At 38.4% G+C, this 23777-nt stretch overlaps 1 protein-coding gene across 3 annotated transcripts in view; it reads right to left on the bottom strand.

The window, feature by feature from the left end:
* Rabgap1l (RAB GTPase activating protein 1 like) overlaps positions 1 to 23777 on the bottom strand; it is a 639610-nt gene that overhangs the window by 487630 nt on the left and 128203 nt on the right. For all 3 annotated transcript variants that reach the window (XM_038349609.1, XM_038349603.1, XM_038349604.1), the window contains one exon: positions 22160 to 22301. In XM_038349609.1, the coding sequence (XP_038205537.1) occupies positions 22160 to 22301 (142 nt within the window). The remainder of the gene's footprint in view (positions 1 to 22159; positions 22302 to 23777) is intronic.

The following is a 23777-nucleotide window of genomic DNA, read 5'->3' as shown; positions in this document are numbered from 1 at the left end:
TCGCGAAGAATTAGAACTGTTATCAGAAACCCTCCCTACCAAAAAGAGCCCAGGACCAGATGGTTTCAATGCGGAATTCTACCAGAACTTCCAGAAGACCTAATACCTATACTCCTTAAGGTATTTCATAATATAGAAACACAAGAGTCACTGCCAAATTCCTTCTATGAAGCTACAGTTACCCTGATACCTAAACCACACAAAGACTCAACCAAGAAAGAGAATTACAGGCCAATCTCACTCATGAACATTGACGCAAAAATTCTCAATAAAATACTGGCAAACCGAATCCAAGAACACATTAGAAAAATTATCCATTACGATCAAGTAGGCTTCATCCCAGAGATGCAGGGCTTGGTTCAACATACGAAAATCTATCAACGTAATCCATCATATAAATAAACTGAAGGAAAAAAACCATATGGTCATCTCATTAGATGCTGAAGAAGCATTTGACAAAATTCAGCACCCTTTTATGATAAGGTCTTGGGGAGATTAGGGATACAGGGTCATTCCTAAATATAATAAAAGCTATTTACAGCAAGCCGACAGCTAACATCAAATTAAAACGGAGAGAAACTCAAGGCTATCCCACTAAATTCAGGACACGACAAGGCTGTCCACTCTCTCCTTATCTCTTCAATATAGTGCTTGAAGTTCTAGCAATAGCAATAAGACAACATAAGGGAATCAAGGGGATTCGATTTGGAAAGGAAGAAGTTAAACTTTCATTATTTGCAGATGATATGATAGTATACATAAGCGACCCCAAAAACTCCACCAAAGAACTCCTACAGCTGATAAACTCCTTCAGTAACGTGGCAGGTTACAAGATAACTCCAAAAAATCAGTCGCCCTTTTATACACAAAGGATAAGGAAGCAGAGAGGGAAATCAGAGAAATATCACCTTTCACAATAGCCACAAATAGCATAAGATATCTGGGAGTATCTCTAACCAAGGAAGTGAAGGATTTATTTGACAAGAACTTTGTCTTTGAAGAAAGAAATTGAAGAGGATACCAGAAAATGGAAGGATCTCCCCTGCTCGTGGATTGGGAGGATCAACATAGTAAAAATGGCAATTGTACCAAAAGCAATCTATAGATTTAATGCAATCCCAATCAAGGTCCCATTAAAATTCTTCACAGAGATTGAGAGGACAATAATCAACTATATATGGAAAAACAAGAAAGCCAGGATAGCCAAAAAAATCTTATACAATAAAGGTTCTTCTGGAGGCATTACCATCCCTGACTTCAAACTCTATTACAAAGCTACAGTATTGAAAACAGCTTGGTATTGGCATAAAAAACAGAGAAGTTGACCAATGGAATCGTATAGAAGACCCGGATCTTAAACCACAAAACTACGAACACCTGATTTTTGATAAAGGAGCCAAAAGTACACAATGGAAGAAGAAAGAGGGCATCTTCAACAAATGGTGCTGGCATAACTGGATGTCAAACCTGTAGAGAATGAAAGTAGATCCATATCTATCACCATGCACAAAACTCAAGTCCAAATGGATTAAAGACCTCAATATTAATTTGAACACATTGAGATTGATAGAGGAGAAAGTGGGAAGTACTCTACAACAAATGGGCACAGGGAACCGTTTCCTATGCATAACCCCAGCTGCACAGACTTTAAGGGCAACATTGAATAAATGGGACCTCCTGAAGTTGAGCAGCTTCTGTAAAGCAAAGGACATTGTCACTAAAACACAAAGGCAGCCTACTGACTGGGAAAAGATCTTCACCAACCCTGCAACTGACAAAGGTCTGATCTCTAAAATATATAAGGAACTCAAGAGACTAGACGGTAAAATGCCAATTAACCCAATTAAAAAATGGGGCGCTGAACTGAACAGAGAATTCTCAACAGAAGAAGTTCGAATGGCCAAAAGACACTTAAGGTCATGCTCAACCTCCCTAGCTATCAGGGAAATGCAAATCAAAACAACTTTGAAATATCATCTTACACCTGTCAGATTGGTTAAAATCCAAAACACCAATAATAACCTTTGCTGGAGAGGTTGTGGGGTAAGGGGTACAGTCATCCATTGCTGGTGGGAATGCAAACTTGTGCAACCACTTTGGAAAGCAGTGTGGCGGTTTCTCAGGAAATTCGGGATCAACCTACCCCAGGACCCAGCAATTCCACTATTGGGAATCTACCCAAGAGATGCCCAATCATACAACAAAAGCATATGCTCATCTATGTTCATAGCAGCATTATTTGTAATAGCCAGATCCTGGAAACAACCTAGATGCCCTTCAGTGGAAGAATAGATGAAGAAACTGTGGAATATATACATGCTAGAATACTACTCAGCGGTAAAAAACAATGACATCTTGAATTTTGCAGGCAAATGGATGGAAATAGAAAACACTATTCTGAGTGAGGTAACCCAGACCCAAAAAGATGAACATGGGATGTACTCACTCATAATCGGTTTCTAGCCATAATTAAAGAACATCGAGCCTATAAATTTGGGATCCTTGAGAAGATAATAAGAAGGTGAACTCCCAAAAAAAGATATAGTAATCCTCCTGGATATTGGAAGTAGACACGATCGCCAGGCAAAATTGGGAACTTGAGGGTTGGGCAAGACTGGGCCAAGGGAAGATGGGGAGAGAAAAGTGTGAAGGGAAGAACGGGGGGAGCTCGGAGGAATGGGGTGCTTGGGATATAGGAAGGGTGGATATGGGAGCAGGGAAGCATATATCTTAATTTAAGGAGCTACCTGAGGGTTGTCAAGAGACTTGACCCTAGAGGGGTTCCCAGGTTTCCCGGGAGACGCCCCCAGTTAGTTCCTTGGGCAGCTGAGGAGAGGAAGCCTGAAATGGCCAGTTCCTATAGCCATACTGATGAATTTCTTGCATATCACCATAGAACCTCCACCTGACGATAGATGAAGAAAATGACAGAGCCCCACATTGGAGCACCGGACTGAGCTCCCAAGGTCCTGATGAGGAGCAGAAGGAGAGAGAACATGAGAAAGAAAGTCAGGACTGTGAGGGAACCTCCATCTGGCGACAGATGGGGAAGGTGACTGAGCCCCACATTGGAGCACTGGACTGAGCTCCCAAGGTCCTGATGAGGAGCAGAAGGAACGAGAACATGAGGGAGAAAGTCAGGAACGAGAGGGGTGCGTTCACTCATGGAGACGGTGGGACAGAACTAATGGGAGATCACCAACTCCAGTTGGAATGGGACTGATGGATCATGCGACCAAACCCGTCTCTCTGAATGTGGCCAACAGCGGGGGCTAACTGAGAATCAAAGGACAATGGCTCTGGGCTCTGATTCTTCTGCATGGACGGGCTCTGTGGGAGCCTTCTCAGCTTGGTCGATCACCTTCCTGGACCTGGGGGGAGTTGGGAGGACCTTGGTCTTAGCATAGAGTGGGGAACCCTGATGGCTCCTTGGCCTTGAGAGGGAGGGAGGGGAGGTATGGGTGGAGGGGAGGGGAGGGAAAGGGGGAGAAGGAGGGGAGGGAAAGGGGGAGGAGGAGGGACAGGGACGGGGGAGGAGGAAGGGAAGGAGATGGAAATTTTTAAATATAAAAAAAATAAACCATGAGGAAAAAAAAGAAACAAAAAAAAAGTGATCAGGAATTTGAAGGAAGATGGTGAGGAGTATGTGAGAGAAATTGAGAGTAAGAGAAGGGAGGAAATGTGGCAATTAAATTATGGTCCTGGGATGCTGGAAAGATGGCTCAGAGGTTAAGAGTACCAGCTGCTCTTCTAGAGGACCCTGGTTCAATTTCCCATCATCTACATGGCAGCTCACAACTATCTGTAACTCCAGTTACAGAGAATGTGGCACCCTTGTAGAGACATGCATGCAGGTCAAAAAAGTCAATGCACATAAAAATTATGATGAAAAAAGATTTGTCTGTCAAACATAAAAACATTTTAACTTATTATACCACATCAAGTAAGGCTGAAGCTGATAAAGCATGAAGCAGGCCTATGTGATCAGTGGTCACAGAACCAACAGAGCAAACATTCAAACACCTGGCAGAAGGAAAACCTTTCTGAGGGAAGGCAATAATACCCTCCTCTCTGACCCTTAATTGCTGAGCTATCTCTCCAGTCCTGGAATCACATTATTTTATATTTATCTGAAATAATATATAAAATATTACTCTATTCAAGTGATAAAGATTAGTATGCCTTAGAATAGAGCAAGATTATACCTTAACAAATTGTATTCTGTAATCTATCATTGCTACTTTTATTTAAAATTTTTAAAAGTAAAAAGCACATGTAAGAAATTAATGTTGAATACATAAATTCAGGACAATCTAACCTAGTTGAGCTTTCGAATATTGTTAGTAGTGACAGGTATGACTCAGTCACCTTTTCCTGTCAATCATTGCCCTAAAATCAGTCTTTGTTTATTTCCAATGCCATTATACTAATTTAGGCTTCTATATACTCAAATCAGATGTGTGTATCATAAGCTCTTTGATAAGTGTACTTTACATATCTTGCTTCTGGCTGGATCACTCTAACTCAAACTTTTCTTTGCTGATGATCTAGTTCAAAGCCTTGAGAAGGTTTTGACAGAAGCCCACATAGTCCATATTTCTTCAAGTCTCTCCACCAACTGCTGTCAACTTGACTCTCCCAACCTCACGATGCCTCCAAAATGCATTTTCAAATTCTGCTTGAATCTGAAACAAATTTCAATCTACCAAATTCAAAAATCGTGTCACTTAAATTAAATATTCTACAGAATATTCTACAGAATTTTCTACCAATTTCAAAGACCCAACTATAAAATGAATATAACTGTATCTACTCTACCTACTGTGATTAAGATAAGGACCAACTTAAATGAGCAAGTTAAGCCCTTGCTACAAGATTGAAATTACAAGAGTAGTGGGTACCAGGTAGGAGACTGTTTATGTTTATCAGGTTCCAGGTGGGACCTAAAGAGGGAGGGAGGCATCATTTTAAAATAAATAAGTAAGTAAATAATAAATACATACATACATACATACATACATACATACATACATACAAGACTCCAGGAAAAGTGTGTGTGTGTGTGTGTGTGTGTGCGTGCGCGCGCGCGCGCACACACACACACACACCTACTTTTTAGAGAAAGACCATTTAAAAGCCCAGCTGCATAGCTAAGTAGTATATGGCTGTCACATTTATAAACAGCTTGCTTTTTAATGTCTTCTATATGCTCTTCATTTGAATATAAAGAATTTTGTTTTTGAAGCTCAAGGATATTTTATTGAAGTTTAAAAAGGGGGGAAAGAAGGAAAAATAGAACAGGCAAGCTGTAACTCTTGGCGATGAAGAAGAGGAAGAGAGAAAGTCATGCCTTTTAAGTTAGAGTCCAGCACGTTCAGCAAGCAGCCACATGGCAGACAAGCAACCACATGGCAGAAGGGGTGTAGGGGTAATTCAGAGAAAAAGAGTGAGAAAGCCCAAAGTGACAGGGAATGCGTGCCCAGGATCTGGAAAAAGAAACAGAAAAAATTATACTTTTCTGAATATCTCAAAACAGTAGAGCAACTTAACAGCTGTGTGGCTGTGGCTCCCTAAGCACCTGCCAAACAGAAGCAATTTCTGTTTGTGAAATGGCTTGCATGGTAACTGCTGCTGGTGACTGCCTTCTGCCTAAAGAGACTAAGAATTGAGAGGCTACAAGAAAATAAGCATCAGTGTTTGAGACTATTTTGCTCTCTTGCTGTGAGTCAGGAATAGAATTGAGCAGCTAATGAACAGTAAAGTCAAGAGAAATTTATCTTTAATTTTCACTCGCATATATTTATTGTACAAAATATTAGATATCATATGACACCATCACATGTATCTATCATGTAGTTGTATCACATTTATTCCCTCCTAACCCCATTATCCTCTCTTTTCTGCCCTTGCCCTTACTTCCAGTCCTTCTATCTTCCAAACAGTATGGGAAAACTTTTTAAAAATATTAACTTTAATCTAGAGATGGTGGCACAGATATGGAATCCCAGCACTTAGGAAGCAAAAACAGAGAACTACAAGTTCAAGACCAAACTGGGATGCACTTTTTCTTCAGAAAATAAATTTAATCAGTCAAATACAAAAACAAAAATATAAAGATCATGATAAACATAAAAGGCCATATGTTACTGTTAACTAGGTCAATTAAAAGTAGTTGATATATGTGTCATTTTTAGAGTTCTACTACACTTAAGTATTTTGTACACACACACACACACACACACACACACACACACACACACACACCAAAGTACATGTGTAGAGGTTGGACAACAATTTGGTTGCTATCCCTGTATTGTTCCTCTCTTTTTACCATGTGAGTTCTGGAGTCAAACTCAGGTCATCGAACTTGGCAACAAGTGCCTTTATTGGCAGAACCATCTTGTCAGTCTTGGTATGTGCACTAAAGGACAGCATACTAATATCTGCCAATCAATCTCATTAAGTAATTTCTTGTCACTTATATGTAATAAGTAACTCAAAGCAAATATGAAGCTAATCAACAGCCTGTTCAAAATTCATATGAGGAAACGGCAAGAGAACAGAGCAAATCAAATATGTGGGAATGTGTAACAGTGACAAGGTAATTTTACAGTGATGCTTATAATATTGCTGTGATGGACTTAACTTTCTGCTAAGATTCCTTGCACTCAAATTAATTCCCTTTCAAATTAACATACTTTCTGAACAGCATCTGAAAAATAAGCAGACACCTAATTCGCTTAACTTTAGAACTTTCCCGGAAAATTAAAAGCAATTTCAGTCATTCTGAATCTGTATTCCCCTTTTAGTTAAATTACAGACTAAAGTAAGATAATTTAGAATGACTTGAACTTCCAATTTTGTTTTGACAGGCAAATTGTTGAAAATAATTAAATAAGAGAATACTCCAATTCCCCCCCAGCAGGCAGACATTTCTATGCCACCTCCAGTTCTAACTTTTGATGTGTGCGTTGACACATTGACAGGAATGTCAATTACTGAACTAATAATATAGTTTATTGAAAATGCATGAATGCCTATCTATAAAAGAAAAGAAACTATTATTTCCTACTCTATGGTTTTTGTAGTTTTACAGAGGTGATAACGGAAAGATTTTTTTTCAAAAATCATCATTTTTCAAAAATCATTTTTTCAAAAAGTAACATCTCAGTCAAAACTGTCAAGAACAGAAAAGGAAAAAAATTAAAGAAAAATCATAGTTTGATGTCTTATTTGGATTATAATAACATATGAACATGAGAAATTAGAATTTTCAATGTATGTTTTTCATAATTTTCAATTCGACAAATTCTATTTTTTTATCCTAATACTGAATAATCAAAGACACTGTAAAAATGTAACTATTAATTTCCATTCTTTCTTTAAATTTTATTACTTGCAGTACTGAGCAGGCAAGATCTCACTGAAAAAGTAGCATTCAAGAGAAGAAACAGAGAGAGGACAGTGTGGCTATCTGGGATAAAAAGAAAGCCAAGACAAGCAAAGACAAGTTCCACATACCACAGGCAAGCTGTGCTTGAAACTAACAATCTATGTTTGATACCTGGAAACCACATGATAAAAAGAGAACCAACTTCTACATCTTATCTTCTACAGATTCTGTATGCACTCCACAACATGTGAGTCCACACACAAATGCAAAAAGAGAAAAAGACCAACAGACAGAAAATATAACAGAGACGGGGAAGGAGAGGAAAGGGGAGACAGATAGAAACAAAGACAGAGAAACAGATATAATGAATTAATGAAAAATAATATGGGAAGGGGCTGGAGAGATGGCTCAGAGGTTAAGAGCATTGACTGCTCTTCCAAAGGTCCTAAGTTCAATTCCCAGCAACCACATGGTGGCTCACAACCATCTGTAATGCGGTCTGGTGCCCTCTTCTGGCGTGCGGGCATACACACATATACAGAATATTGTATACATAATAAATAAATATTTGAAAAAAATAATACGGGAAAATAGCAAAAGTATATTCTACAAGTGTAGAATTTCAGAGGCATACAGGATGAAAAATTAAATCAGAAAAGTAAAATATGATTGAGAACTATGGTAAATGAATTTGTGCTAAATAAAGTGAGATATACCAACATTACTAATTCACCCTGAAAAAGGGTCTCCCTGTGTAACCCTGGATGTAATTCTTGATCTTATAGAAATCCAATTGCCTCTGCCTCCCGAGTGTTAGGATTTAAGGAATATGTCACTACTTCAGGCCTAGAAACACCAATACTTCTAAGAGAAGTAATACAACCAATTTCAAAAAGATAGTTGATACGAGTAACACAGACTGAAAAAGAATAAAAGATCAGATAGGGCTAAGTAGTGCTTAGATTCTTGATTCCCAAATCTCGGGTCTGAGAGTTCCAGCTGTTGATAAGGAAATACTGAAGACTTGGCTGTATGATAATCAGTTATTTATAGGACCTGGAAAAAGCTCACTCGACATAACATAAAAGAATGAAAAAAACAGTTAAGAAGACATGATTCTGGAAACAACTCTCTATGATTCATGTTCAGCACAGAGATGTGTGCCTTCTCTGCTATCTCCTGGGAGTATGTGGTCTTGCACGTATAGACAGCTTTCTAAACTTTCTAAACAGAATTTTGTGAAGTTCCAAAACTCCTGAGATGTTGGCAGACGTATGGATTTCAATGAGAATTTGTTCCCATTCTGCTGCTATAAAAATTACAACTACTAGTCTCAACAATGCTTCAGAGATAATGTTTCTTCATAGTCTCTTCCCATGAAGAAAATTCCTTCCAGAATCAAAAGTAATACTGGTTTGGGGTTTTGTTTTCAACAGTCCTCGTTCACCAATGGACAGGTCAATTCGACAGAAACCTAACAGAGAATTAAGAGACTTAATAGAGGTAATGAACCAAATGGACTTAACAGATATCTATAGAACATTCCACCCAAACAGGAAAGAATATACCTTCTTCTCTGCGGCTCATGGAACCTTTTTGAAAATTGACCACAGACTGGGTAACAAGGCAAACTTCCACAGTTACAAAAACATACTAATAACCACCTGCATCTTATCGGATCACCATGGATTAAAATTAGAATTCAACAACAATGCTACCCCCAGAAAGCCTACAAACTCATGGAAACTGAACAGTCAACTACTGAACCACACCTGGGTCAAGGAAGAAATAAAGAAAGAAATTAAAGTCTTCCTTGAATGTAATGTAAATAAAGACACAACATACTCAAACTTATGGGACACTATGAAAGCAGTGCTAAGAGGAAAATTCATAGCACTAAGTGCCCACTTTAAAAAAACGGAGAAAGCACACATTGGAGACTTAACAGCACACCTGAAAGCTTTAAAAAGAAAGAAGCAGACTCACCTAGGAGGAGTAGAAGACTGGAAATTATCAAACTGAGGGCAGAAATCAACAAAATAGAAACACAGAAAATAATCCAAAGAATCAATGAAACAAAAAGCTGGTTCTTGGAGAAAATGAACAAGATTGACAAACCCCTAGCCAAACTAATCAAACGGCAGAAAGAGAACGCTCAAATTAATAAGATCAGAAATGAAAAAGGGTACATAACCACAGACACAGAGGAAATTCAGAGAATCATTAGATCTTACTACAAAAGCCTGTATGCCACAAAATTGGAAAATGTAAAAGAAATGGACAGTTTTTTAGATAAATACTATATACCAAAGTTAAACCAGGACCAGGTAAATGCTCTAAATCGTCCTGTTAGTCGCGAAGAATTAGAAACTGTATCAGAAACCTCCCTACCAAAAAGAGCCCAGGACCTGATGGGTTCAATGCAGAATTCTACCAGAAACTTCCAGAAGACCTAATACCTATACTCCTTAAGGTTTTCATAATATAGAAACAGACAGTCATTGCCAAATCCTTTTATGAAGCTACAATTACCCTGATACCTAAACCACACAAAGACTCCAACCAAGAAAGAGAATTACAGGCCAATCTCACTTATGAACATCGATGCAAAAATTCTCATAAAATACTGGCAAACAGAATCCAAGAACACATTAGAAAAATTATCCACTATGATCAAGTAGGCTTCAATCTCAGAGATGCAGGCTGGTTCAACATACGAAAATCTATCAATGTAATCCATCATATAAATAAACTGAAGGATAAAAAACCATATGATCATCTCATTAGATGCAGAAAAAAGCATTTGGACAAAATTCAGCACCCCTTTATGATAAAGGTCTTGGAGAGATTAGAGATACAGGGGTCATTCCTAAATATAATAAAGGCTATTTACAGCAAGCCGACAGCTAACATCAAATTAAATGGAGAGAAACTCAAGGCCATCCCACTAAATTCAGGAATGCGACAAGGCTGTCCACTCTCTCCTTATCTCTTCAATATAGTGCTTGAAGTTCTAGCAATAGCTAGACAATAAGACAACACAAGGGGATCAGGGGATTCGAATTGGAAAGGAAGAAGTTAAACTTTTGTTATTTGCAGATGATATGATAGTGTACATAAGCGACCTCAAAAACTCCACCAAAGAACTCCTACAGCTGATAAACTCCTTTAGTATCGTGGCAGGATACAAGATCAACTCCAAAAAATCAACCGCCCTCCTATATACAAAGGATAAGGAAGCAGAGAAAGAAATCAGAGAAGCATCACCTTTCACGATAGCCACAAATAGCATAAAATATCTTGGGGTAACTCTAACCAAGGAAGTGAAAGACCTATTTGACAAGAACTTTAAGTCTTTGAAAAAAGAAATTGAAGAGGACACCAGAAAATGGAAGGATCTCCCTTGCTCTTGGATTGGGAGGATCAACATAGTAAAAATGGCAATACGACCAAAGGCAATCTATAGATTTAATGCAATCCCCTTAAAGATACCATCAAAATTCTTCACAGATATTGAGAGGACAATAATCAACTTTATGTGGATAAACAAGAAACCCAGGATAGCCAAAACAATCTTATACAATAAAGGAACTTCTGGAGGCATTACCATCCCTGACTTCAAACTCTATTACAGAGCTACAGTATTGAAAACAGCTTGGTATTGGCATAAAAATAGAGAAGTCGACCAGTGGAATCGAATAGAAGACACAGATCATAACCCACAAACCTATGAACACCTGATTTTTGATAAAGGAGCTAAAAGCACACGATGGAAGAAAGAAAGCATCTTCAACAAATGGTGCTGGCATAACTGGATGTCAACCTGTAGAAGAATGAAAGTAGATCCGTGTCTATCACCATGCACAAAACTCAAGTCCAAATGGATTAAAGACCTCAATATCAATCTGAACACACTGAACCTGTTAGAGGAGAAAGTGGGAAGTACTCTACAACATTTGGGCACAGGAGACCGCTTCCTACGTATAGCCCCAGCAGCACAGACATTAAGGGCAACATTGAATAAATGGGACCTCCTGAAGCTGAGCAGCTTCTGTAAAGCAAAGGACACTGTCACTAAGACAAAAAGGCAGCCTACTGACTGGGAAAGATCTTCACCAACCCCGCAACAGACAAAGGTCTGATCTCCAAAATATATAAGGAACTCAAGAGACTAGACTTTAAAATGCTAATTGACCCAATTAAAAAATGGGGCACTGAATTGAACAGAGAATTCTCAACAGAAGAAGTTTGAATGGCCAAAAGACACTTAAGGGCATGTTCAACCTCCTTAGCAATCAGGGAAATGCAAATCAAAACAACGCTGAGATACCATCTTACACCTGTCAGAATGGCTAAAATCAAAAACACCAATGATAGCCTTTGCTGGAGAGGATGTGGAGTAAGGGGTACACTCATCCATTGCTGGTGGGAATGCAAACTTGTGCAACCACTTTGGAAAGCAGTGTAGAGGTTTCTCAGGAAATTTGGGATCAACCTACCCCAGTACCCAGCAATCCCAATGTTGGGAATTTACCCAAGAGATGCCCAATCATATTACAAAAGCATTTGTTCAACTATGTTCATAGCAGCATTATTTGTAATAGCCAGAACCTGGAAACAACCTAGATGCCCTTCAGTGGAAGAATGGATGAAGAAAGTGTGGAATATATACATATTAGAGTACTACTCGGCGGTAAAAAACAATGACATCTTGAATTTTGCAGGCAAATGGATGGAAATAGAAAACACCATCCTGAGTGAAGTAACCCAGGCCCAAAAAGATGAACATGGGATGTACTCACTCATAATTGGTTTCTAGCCATAAATAAAGGACATCGAGCCTATAATTCGTAAAAAAAAAAAATCCTAGAGAAGCTATATAAGAAGGTGAACCCAAAGAAAAACATATAGTTATCCTCCTTGATATTAGAAGTAGACAAGATTGCCGGACAAAAAATGGGAACTTGGGGGTGGGGTGGGATGGGGGATGGGAGGATGGGGAGAGAAAAGTGTGAAGTGGAGGATGGGAAGAGCTTGGGGAATAGGATGGTTGGGATAAAGGAAGGGTGGATATGGGAACAAGGAATTATATATCTTAGTTAAGGGAGCCATTCTAGGGTTGGCAGAGACTTGACTCTAGAGGGGTTCCCAGGTGTCCAGGAAGACGCCCCCAGCTAGTTCCTTGGGCAGCTGAGGAGAGGGTGCCAGAAATGTCCAGATCCTATTGCCATATCATGAATATCTTGCATATCACCATAGAACCTTCACCTGGCATTGGATGGAGAAAATGACAGAGCCCCACATAGGAGCACGGGATTCAGCTCCCAAGGTCCTGATGAGGAGCAAAAGGAGGGGGATCATGAGCAAGGAAGCCAGGGCCGTGAGGAGTGCTTTTACCCATTGAGACGGTGGGACAGATCTAACGAGAGACCACCAAGTCCACTTGGAATGGGACTGATGGAACAGGGGACCAAACCGGACTCTCTGAATGTGGCTGACGGTGGAGGAGGACTGAGAAACTAAGGACAACGGCAATGAACATGATCTCTACAGCATGGACGGGCTCACTGTGAGCCTTGTCAGTTTGGTTGCTCACCTTCCTGGACTTAGGGGGAGCTGGGAGGACCTTGCACTTAACATAGTGAAGGGAACCCTGATGGCTCTTTGTCTTTGGAGAGGGGTGGAGTAGGGGTATGGGTGGAAGGGAGGGGAGGGAAGGGGGAGGAGGAGGAGATGAGATGGAAATCTTTAATAAAAAAATGAGAAAAAAAATAAAATAAAATAAAAAAAGAATAAACTAGTATTGGTAATGAGCAGAAGTATTCCTTGGAGCTTAATTATCAGAGTTCACTATAACAAATCTCTACAAGCAAGGTTTAGTAATTTTTCTAATAGACCAGTCTTAATCTTTCAGATTTTGGTCACTTTCCGAAGTCCTGAAATAGTTCTCTCTGACAACATTATCTGCTATGACTAAATTATACTTTGATACACGGGTTTGCAAAGCTCTTCCTTAGTCTTCTTCACTAAGTATATTTAAATATCATTTGCCTGAGAAACATACTAAAAAATGTCATAGAATCTGCTGCTTTACTATAATTACCATTTTCTCTAAGTTGTTAACATGCCATGGTTGAAAAGACTTACTCAGGTGGACTTAAGTGGAAGAAACCTGCTAAGCAGAGCAAACAGCATTTATAAAGACACAGAGAAGCAAGTCAGGAAACCTATGCTTAAGAATTAGGTGTGTGAATTCCTTTCTATTTTTAACTTTCCCTATTCAACTACAAAGACAGTTAAATCTTTTGTATCCTAAAAATGCCTTCAGTTGGCCAGAATAATGTAGTATTTCTAGTTCAATCTACTCATCAAATTTCTTGAAAGAGTATCTCAAACACTGTTTTCCCCTCCCTCACCTCTAGTATTCAATCAAAAACAAGGCTCATTCTCAATACAGTAGAATCACTATCAAGAAGACCAGGGGACTTTTCTAATACACAAATCCAATGCTCGGGTTTGAATTCTTCCCCCAAAGAACTTCCTGCTCCATATGACAAGGCAGAGTATTATCTGCATCAGAATCGCCACTCATGCACCTGCATTGCACTGCCTTCTCCTCCTTGGATTTTCAGATTATTTTTCTGCAGACCCTTTAGCTGGGGTCTGGACCTATTGCTAAAATATCAATGATCTAATGTCTGATTTGATCCCAACTATTCACATTGCCACTAAAATAATTTCAGGCCTTCTTATTACTTCATGTTATGACTCTCACAAGTTTCTAACTATAAAAGATCTCTCAGTACAAGACTACTTCTAATGACTGAAAAAGGTCTACCTTACAGACCACTTCGTAAATATCACCCCAGTAGCACAGACACTGAGAGAAACAATTAATAAATGGGACCTCCTGAAACTTAAAAGCTTCTGTAAGGCAAAGAACATGGTCAATAAGACAAAATGACAGCCTACAGAATGGGAAAAGATCTTCACAAACCCCACAAGAGAAAAAGGTCTAATCTCCAAAATATACAAAGAACTCAAGAAATTGGTCATCAAAAGAACAAATAATCTAATGAAAAAATGGTGTACAGACCTAAACAGAGAACTCTCAACAGAGGAATCTAAAATGGCTGAAAGACACTTAAGGAAATGTTCAACATCCTTAGTCATCAGAGAAATGAAAAGCAAAACAACTCTGAGATTCCATCTTACACCTGTAAGAATGGCCAACATCAAAAACACTGATGACAACTTATGCTAGAGAGGTTGTGGGAAAAAGGGAACACTCCTCCATTGCTGGTGGGAATGCAAGATGGTACAGCCCCTTTGGATATCAGTGTGGCGATTTCTCAGAAAATTAGGAAACAACCTTCCTCAAGAACCAGCAATACCACTTTTGACTATATATGCTTAATAGTGCTCAACAATGTTCATAGCAGCATTGTTTGTCATAGCTTGAACCTGGAAACAACCTAAATGCCCCTCAACTGAAGAATGGATAAGGAAAATGTAGTACATTTACCCAACGGAGTACTACACAACAGAAAAAAATAAAGGCATTTTGAATTTTGCAGGCAAATGGGTGGAGCTAGAAAACATCATTTTGAGTGAGGTAACCTAAATCCAGAAAGACAATTATCACATGTACTCATCATAAGCGGTTTTAAAACATAAAACAATGAAAATCAGCCCATAAATAACAATCCCAGAGAACCTAGACAACAAAGAGGACCATAAGAGAGACATACATAGATCTAATCTACATGAGAACTAGAAAAAGACAAAATTTCCTGAGTAAATTGGGAGCATGGGGACCTGGGAGAGGGTTGAAGGGGAGGGGAGAGGCAGGGAAGGGAGCAGAGAAAAATGTAGAGCTCAATTTTAAAAAGTCTACTTTACAATAATATCAAAATAAATCTTCAAGACCCTCACCTACAAACCTACTCTTCCTCCTGCATTCCCCTTTTACAAGATCATCCAATCACTACATAAACTATAAACAAATATGAAGCCTTTCATTGCTGCTCCTACCTTTTCTGCTGCAATTGGTTCATTTACAAACTTCCTTAATTTTATCTCTAAATTACTCCTAAATAAATTTTGTTCCTGTTTCTTCCATTTCAAGGTGGCTACTTCTATGCAGCTCTGTCAAGAGAGTTCTTTCAAATAGGTACATAAAAATTAACCTCAAGAAAAATTTAGTTTACCCCTCAAGTGAAAAGATGAATGATTCCAATGCTTTCAATCACTTTAACATCATGGTAGTTGATGTTTCCAACTATGATGAAAGACCAAAAATAATCGTGATGGACTAAATCCACTTAAAAACCTGAGAGGGCTTTAAAAGGAGAGGGAAAGGGAGAGGGAGAGGGAGAGGGAGAGGGAGAGGGAGAGGGAGAGGGAGAGGAGAGGGAGAGGGAGAGGGAGAGGGAGGAGAGGGAGAGGGAGAGGGAGGAGAGGGAGAGGGAGGAGGAGAGGGAGAGGGAGAGGGAGAGAGGAGAGGGAGAGGGAGAGGGAGAGGGAGAGGGAGAGGGAGAGAGAGTTTAACACAGCTTTTTGCTGTTTGCTAGGGTGTGCTGCAGAGAAATTTTCCTGACTCAGCAGCCTCAGCAGGAATAAGCCACTTTAAAACGCAGCTTCCTGGGCTGTGTCGCCGGTGTGCAACTCCGGCTACGGAGCATTGTGGGCTGGATGTTTGTGTTCCTGCTCGGGATCGGAAAGAAAGTATTCTGAGACCATGCCAATGGCTCAGCACTCCCCGCCTGCACCTGGGCAGACTGTAGGATCAGGCTTAGGCAGACGGGAGAGCATGGAGGATTTCTAATGCCATACAGAGAGATGTTTCCAGGTTGCTCAGTGCTCTGAGTGTCAGATTTAGCTGTAACTTAGGTGAAAAGAGTTTCTGTGCTGCACGCTCAGTCTCAGAATTAAACTGCTGAGTGTGGCTCCTACCAGGTGACCCCAGAGCTAGCAAAAAATGGTACATCCACCATTCTGAAATTGGAGAGAGGTGGAGCCAATATCCAGAGCAGCCAACAGCTCTGCAGCTCAGAGGCACAACTGATTCAGTCACAAGCAGCTCCACCATGTTGGACTGGGCAGAGCAAGCCCACAGGACCTGTTTTTGACCTAGGAAGGTCACAGCTTAGATTCTTAAGCGCTTAGCAATTTAAAAGCACAAATCAAAAATGTTCCTGGACAGTAAAAAATTTACAGATTCACAATAGGACAGATTCAGACATAAAAGACCTCTAAATGGGTCACAATGTTGGATGAGTGTACGTAGGCTTGGGAGAGAAAAGAAAAAGAATATAGAGAATAAAGTTAATGCCTTAAAAAAAAGGGTAAAGTCTTTAAAGAGACAATATGAAGTAAAGTGATAGAGTAAAAATAAGCCACGTAAAAATGGAAAATTCACAGAGGGTCTGGATTATGTATTTTATTGTGTTTTCTTTAAAACTTTTGACTGTGAAGGAGCTAAATACAAAAAAACTTTTCATTAATATGGGCTGCTAAGCTGAACATGCATATATGTTCTAAAGGTATCTTGACTTCAGAATTTGGATCTAAGAATATCATGCTTTGGAAAAGAGTTTCTTCTTTTGTTTTCACAGAGGATTTCACTGTGGATTGCTTCTATTCCAATATGGTATGATAGACCACACCCTCCTGAAAGTTTGCTGTGAACACCCTCAAAAAATTACTTTGCTCAACTGCCAACTGAGATATACCTAGCACACAGGTTATATACCATGAAAGACCTGAATAACAGCGCCCCAATACAGCAGGATGCAGTTTGGAGAGAAAAAAACTGTGCCCATATTACAAAATATTGTTTATAAATGTTCTTTTATATTCAAAGGAGGATATGATATAGATATGAATAATTTGCATTGGTATGGATTTTAAGGTTAATTTTATATGTATATATATTTCTGATCTTGATTAAGGTATTGTGATTGTAGAGTTCCTTTTAAAATGTAATGTATAATTAGAAAATATAGGTTGTTAATGGATAATCATCAATAATAGTCAAGCTTGTAGTCATGTTAGTTAGATTTTCTAGATATGCACAGATATATTTCAGATAGGCATTCTTCATATCTTTCGAAGACTACAGAATATGGCATTTTAAATGTTTTAATAACTTAGGGCTTTTTGTAACAATGAGACACATCTGCTCCTGGCAGCACCAATCTACGTCAAGAGAAAGATGGGCACTGAAAAGGCTCCTTATGGAGTTGGTTAGCCATTTGGGCAAGAAACTGCTCTTGCCTGGACTGTTGCATAAACTGGGCATAAAGAACCCACAAAAAGAGGACTGCTGAACTTGCCTAAAGGTGAGATGGTCTTTCGGGGTTCCTGATTCATGAAATAATCTGCGAGACATTTTGCAGGACACAGCAGATAGTGACTGAACTGCCTTTGAAATTCCCTGCTTCGTGGAAAAGTCTGTTGGATACTATGGGCCTGAAGGCTGAAGATGGATGCGCCAATGGTACAGAGGAACTTTGGGTGACTGCATAGGCAGCGAGATGTCTCTGTCATTTCTAGTTTGGAAATTGCTTATTTATTGTTTACTTAGGTAATATTATATCCTTCTGGAGTCTTTGATAAAGGTGAAGAATAAATAGTTATAGTTTTACTTAGTTATGATAAAAGATAAAATGATATAGATATTATAACTGTAATTCTTGCTTTATAACTGTTTTGTTATATGTCATTTTACTATGTTAAAGTTAAAGCCTTTCTTTTTTGTTTAAACAGAAAAAGGGGAAATGACGGAGGAGGGTCATCTCTTTATGTGTTACTTTCATTGGTTAATAAAGAAACTGCCTTGGCTTTTGATAGGACAGCAGCTTAGATAGGTGGAGTAGACAGAACAGGATGCTGGGAGAAAGAAGCAGAGTCAGTCAGATGCCATAGAGCCAGCCACCAGGTCAGAAGTGCTGAATCTTTCTCGGTAAGCCACAACCTCGTGGTGATACACAGATTATTAGAAATGGGTTAATCAAGATGTGAGAGTAAGCCAGTAAGAGGCTAGAGCTAACGGGCCAGGCAGTGTTTAAAAGAATACAGTTTCCGTGTAATTATTTCAGGTGTAAACTAGCCGGGGAGCCGGGTGGCAGGAAGCGGCCCGCCACTCCTTCTACAAGGTAGTGTTTCGTACTAGGTTGTGTTATATTTTCCTGTCTAAAGTGTACAATTTTAGACAAACCTATATAATCTAAATACTGCTATCTAGAAAATACTAGATGATATATCTAGAATAATATTTAAATGTTTAAAATATTACCTTTCAAGAAAGGAAAAGTGAGCCGGGCGGTGGTGGCGCACGCCTTTAATCCCAGCACTCGGGAGGCAGAGGCAGGCAGATCTCTGTGAGTTCGAGACCAGCCTGGTCTACAAGAGCTAGCTCCAGGACAGGCTCTAAAGCTACGGAGAAACCCTGTCTCGAAAAAACCAAAAAAAAAAAAAGGAAAAGTGGCATTCTAGCTATGTGGTGTTTTAAAGATGAATGCATAATACATGCTTTATAGAGTTCCATGGGCTTCAAGGTAAGATGGCACAGGCTTCCCTGGGTTACAACCAAATAACTTACCACATAATTCATGCTACACAGCCTTCAAAATTAGAAGTGAAAAGTTCTTTACTAAATAAACAGAATTACTAACTTGGTATAAGGAGTTCTTAATGAATATTAATTTTGTTTTGTTCTTATTTGATCACTGCTTTTTACATTTCTAAAGGTAATAGCATTTTGTTATGATACTACTTGAAATGTGGTGTTCTAATAACTTTCTCATAAATATTATCACATCTATTTATTCTGCTTCAAGAAAACTTAATTCAGTAGCTTTCTCTAATCACCTTGCATGTATTAACAGGGAAAAAACACACATATCTTCTAAGTCTGCTCCCAAAACTTCCTGCTGATGATTTTTGTTCTCCCATTCATGTCTATAATGATAGAAGTTACTGAATTCTTGAAAGTATTCTAAACAGAATAGTGGAACTTACTATAGAAGTAAACCCTGTAATTGCTGGATCACTATAGACATAGTATTGTATAACCCACAGTCAGAAAATTAAAGGCACTACAGTTTATCTCTTCAAACATACTGTTTGGTGTAGGTCAGTCCTTATCAAAAAGACATGTAAGCAACTACATGAACAAAAAATGTGGAGAAGGACTATTGTTTTTGCCAGCAAACAGTATCATTTTGAAAACTATGGTCCTTGGAGCCACTGCAGATTGTCAGTTCCATGTAGCCCAATTTTCATATGACATGTCCAAACAATACAAGATTTTTCGTTAGAAACTCTAAATTTATGTAACTAGACACTTGATACAAAGAACAAACAATCACATAAAAACAAAGGACTCATTTTGATGGTCTTGATGAAAACTTGGTATAGCTACATTGGAAGGCTGGTTTCTTATGTAGAAATATAATGTTTAATATATAGTCAGCCTACTAGTAGGTTTTTTACCCAAAAATGCATATGTTCATCAGGTATATTTATTATTTATAGGTAATATAGGTATTAAATAAGTATATTTAAAATTTATAATAATGTGTAATATATCAGTAATATATGATACATAATAAACAATAGTGTTTTCTATTGTTATTGAAGTAGTATTCACACTTGAGTTGTAGAACATTATGAGATCAAGCTTGATCTGAGTGAAAGCTTCTTCCATGCTAGCTAACTTTCATAGTACCAGAGGGTGCTCCTTCAAGCTGCTGTGCAAGAAATCATTCACTTCCTGTTATGCTTTCTCTGCTTGCCTTTTGATGCACAATGATTTCACATAAACAAAAATAATTTCATATAAATGTTCATTATATTCTTTATAATATCTAACTGGTCTAATAACTCAAATGTGCCTTAATTGGTAATGGGTTACTACATGGCACAACTATATCACTATTATTCAGACAAGAAAAGTATAAAATACTAATGCTATAATATGCATCAATGAGGACTTTGTCAAAACTATTAGGCCAAGAAAAGGAAGACACATAAGAAAGACAGTATTTTTATAACTCTATTCACATTAATCTCCTAGATAAGGGGAAAAAACAAAAAATGCAAATCATTGGTTGCTAGGAACTTTTACTTCTTGAATGATGGAAATTTTTGAAAGTAAAAAGATGTTATGTCAGCAATGTTAACATATTATATTATTTTAAATGATTAATTTTGTTATGGACAAAACTGCCTTAGTTCTAAAATGATGCTTAGAAATTTAGTGACTTATTTAATTTGACAGACTAGTTTACTAGAATCAAACAGATTGGGTTCAGATATCAGCACTGCCCCATGCAGCTGAGTGACATAAGAAAGTGGCCTCTCTGCCGGGCGGTGGTGGTGCACGCCTTTAATCCTAGCACTCGGGAGGCAGAGGCAGACGGATCTCTGTGAGTTCGAGGCCAGCCTGGTCTACAAGAGCTAGTTCCAGGACAGGCTCTAAAGCCACAGAGAAACTCTGTCTCGAAAAACCAAAAAAAAAAAAAAAAAAAAAAAGAAAAAAAAAAGAAAGTGGCCTCTGTTCTTTGTGCCTTAGTTCCATCCCTAGAGCCAAGTTAATAAAAGCGTGTGTACAATTTAAAAACAATAAATTAGTTGATACATTAGAAACAAGATGATGCCTCATAAAGTATAAAAAGAAACAATAATTATTAATCAATAATAACTTAAGGTTGTCAAAATGACATACATGACATACAATAATAAAAAGAAACAGGATTTTAAGAATTAATATATAAATCTTTTAAGCTGTGGAGATGGATCAGCAGTTAAAATTCTCTTTCAGAAGAAAACTCACCAATCACTTCAGGTAGCTTTACAACCACCTATGACCCTAGCTCCAGCACTCTCTTCTGGCTTCCATGGACATACACATTTGTGTACACACAAAAATATATAAAAGCAAAGCCAGGCAGTGGTGGCACATGCCTTTAATCCCAGCACTGGAAGCAGAGGCAGATGGAGCTCTGTGAGTTAGAAGCCAACCTAGTCTACAAGAGCTAGATCCAGGACAGGCTCCAAAGCTACAGAGAAACCCTGTCTCAGAAAATACATATAAAATTTTGCATATATATATATATATATATATATGCAAAATAAAAATCATTTTTAAAAAGGAAAATATAAATGTACTATTTACAAATCCCATACTAGGAGTAATCATGTAACAGCTTAAAGCTAAGACCTGTCATTTTAGTCCTAGTTTGTTATCAAGAGAACTGCGCCCATAGTCAGATGACATGAGTCTTTTAAGCATCTTTCACCAGCATTCATATAGTAAATAGAACGAATACTGTGCTACTTATAGAAGTGGTAAAGAATATAGAAACAACACAAACAGGTTGAAACTGAAAAGTGTCAAAAATAAGCAGAATATATTACAGAAATTCTAAAAATACTTCAGAGAATTTGTAAAATCTCATTAAATCACAAATATTTGAAATCAAATATGAAGCAAATTAGCAGAGCAATATTACAAAGTTTAGATAGTGGCTTAATAATGCTTAGGCACTGGGGACTGTGCAACCAAAGAAAGATCCAAATAGACCAAATCTCCTTCTGCATGTCAAAGAATTTAAAATAAGTGTGTCAGGAACTAGGCATAACTATCAATCACCAAACTGCCAGAGTGACGATGTGTATATGCACGCACACACACACACACACACATGCATGCATGCACACACACGTACACTCCACTTTTGAACACATTCAAGTTCTTACCCTCTTCTGCTTCATCCTCCTGGGGTGACATTGGCCCCCCTCCACTAGTAGGAGTGACTGGCTCTTCTTTGTCAGACTCTCTGTGAAGACTCACCACTTCATATATTGCATCTCCAGCACTGCTATGGCCTTTTCCCTCAGACTGATAAAGATAAAATCATATATCTGAATATTAGAAATAAGTGAGCTAGACCTGGGAGAAGTTAGGGGAGGGGATATATATATGGAATAAAATAGTATAACAATGGTCCATTAAAAACAACTAAAATGAAGAACAACATATCACATTTATCTAAACCATGTAGAATTTGAAAGATTTTTAGTACATTGTCCTTGGCATAATTTAAGTGAATGATTTGCCTATGATTTTTTTTCCAGTGCTGAGATGTGTACATGTTGGTAAGCTTCTGGCATTATATACTAAACTCAACTTACTAACCATTTTGATATAATTCAATTATTCTTCAAGATATCACAAGTTTTAGGGCAGACAGCAAATGATGTTTGATTATTGTCTATCTCATCCTGAGAAAGAAATTAACAGCTAGACTCACCAACTAATGACTTGAACTCTATGTAACCATTTTCTTTTCTGAGTCTAGGCTTGGGATCTAAACTCAAGTCTGCATGCTTGCTTAGAAGCATACTACCAATTGCACCATGGTTGTGAGTATCTGTAATCCTAGCACTTGGGAACTGAAGACAGGGAGATCAAGAGTTCAAGTTCAAAGCCAGGCTCAGTTTTATGGACCCTGTCTTTAAAAAAATCCAAAAAGGAATGCTTAAATTAGAATACATTTCAAACTAAATTAAAAATGAAAACACGGCAAATCATGCTAGTGAGTAACATCTAAACCTAAACATAGTATATAGGAGAAATGGGTTAATCAAGATGTGAGAGCCAATAAGAGGCTAGAGCTAATGGGACAGGAAGTAATTTAATTAATACAATTTCTGTGTGGTTATTTCGGGGGTTAAGCTAGCCAGGCGACTGAAAACGCAAGCCCACTCCTCCTCATTATGGCCTGTGAAGACTGCCAAGCAATGCAGAAAGTCTGAGTTACCAGTCAGAAAATGACAAGTATTTTAGACTGCCCTTTTCAACTACATATACATATTTCTTCACATTCTTTCAGGCTAAGCTAGAAAACCTATGCTCTATTCTGTGCCATGTGCTATAGCACAGGCCCTAGTAAAGCCTTACTGAAATGATTTTATTGCCAACTGCTTGTCTGCTTGCTTGCTTGCTTACTTACTTACTTGTACCAGTATCTCATATAGCCCAGGCAGACCTAGAGCATGCTATGTACCCAAGAATGATGTTGAAGTCCTAATCCTCCCTCCTGCATCTACCACATGAGTGCTGGGATTATGGGCATATGGCATCATGCTTGGTTTAAGTTATGGCATGGTTCAAACCCATGGTTTCCAGCATGCTCTAAAGAGTTAGACCTATTCAGAAATATCCAATCCAGAATTCATCATTTGTACCTCAAGTAGAGTGAGTTGATCTGTTGACATTACTACCAAGGGTTACAGGCCTAGGAAATGCCTACTATCAGGAAACCTGCTAAAGCTACGAAAATCTGGGATGGGTGGGATGGCTAAAGAAAAGCTG

The sequence above is a fragment of the Arvicola amphibius genome, chromosome 12 (assembly GCF_903992535.2).
Source record: "Arvicola amphibius chromosome 12, mArvAmp1.2, whole genome shotgun sequence".
Classification (NCBI taxonomy): Eukaryota; Metazoa; Chordata; class Mammalia; order Rodentia; family Cricetidae; genus Arvicola; species Arvicola amphibius.
The sequence above is the reverse complement of the archived record's forward strand: the minus strand, read 5'-3'. Positions and strand labels throughout refer to the sequence as shown.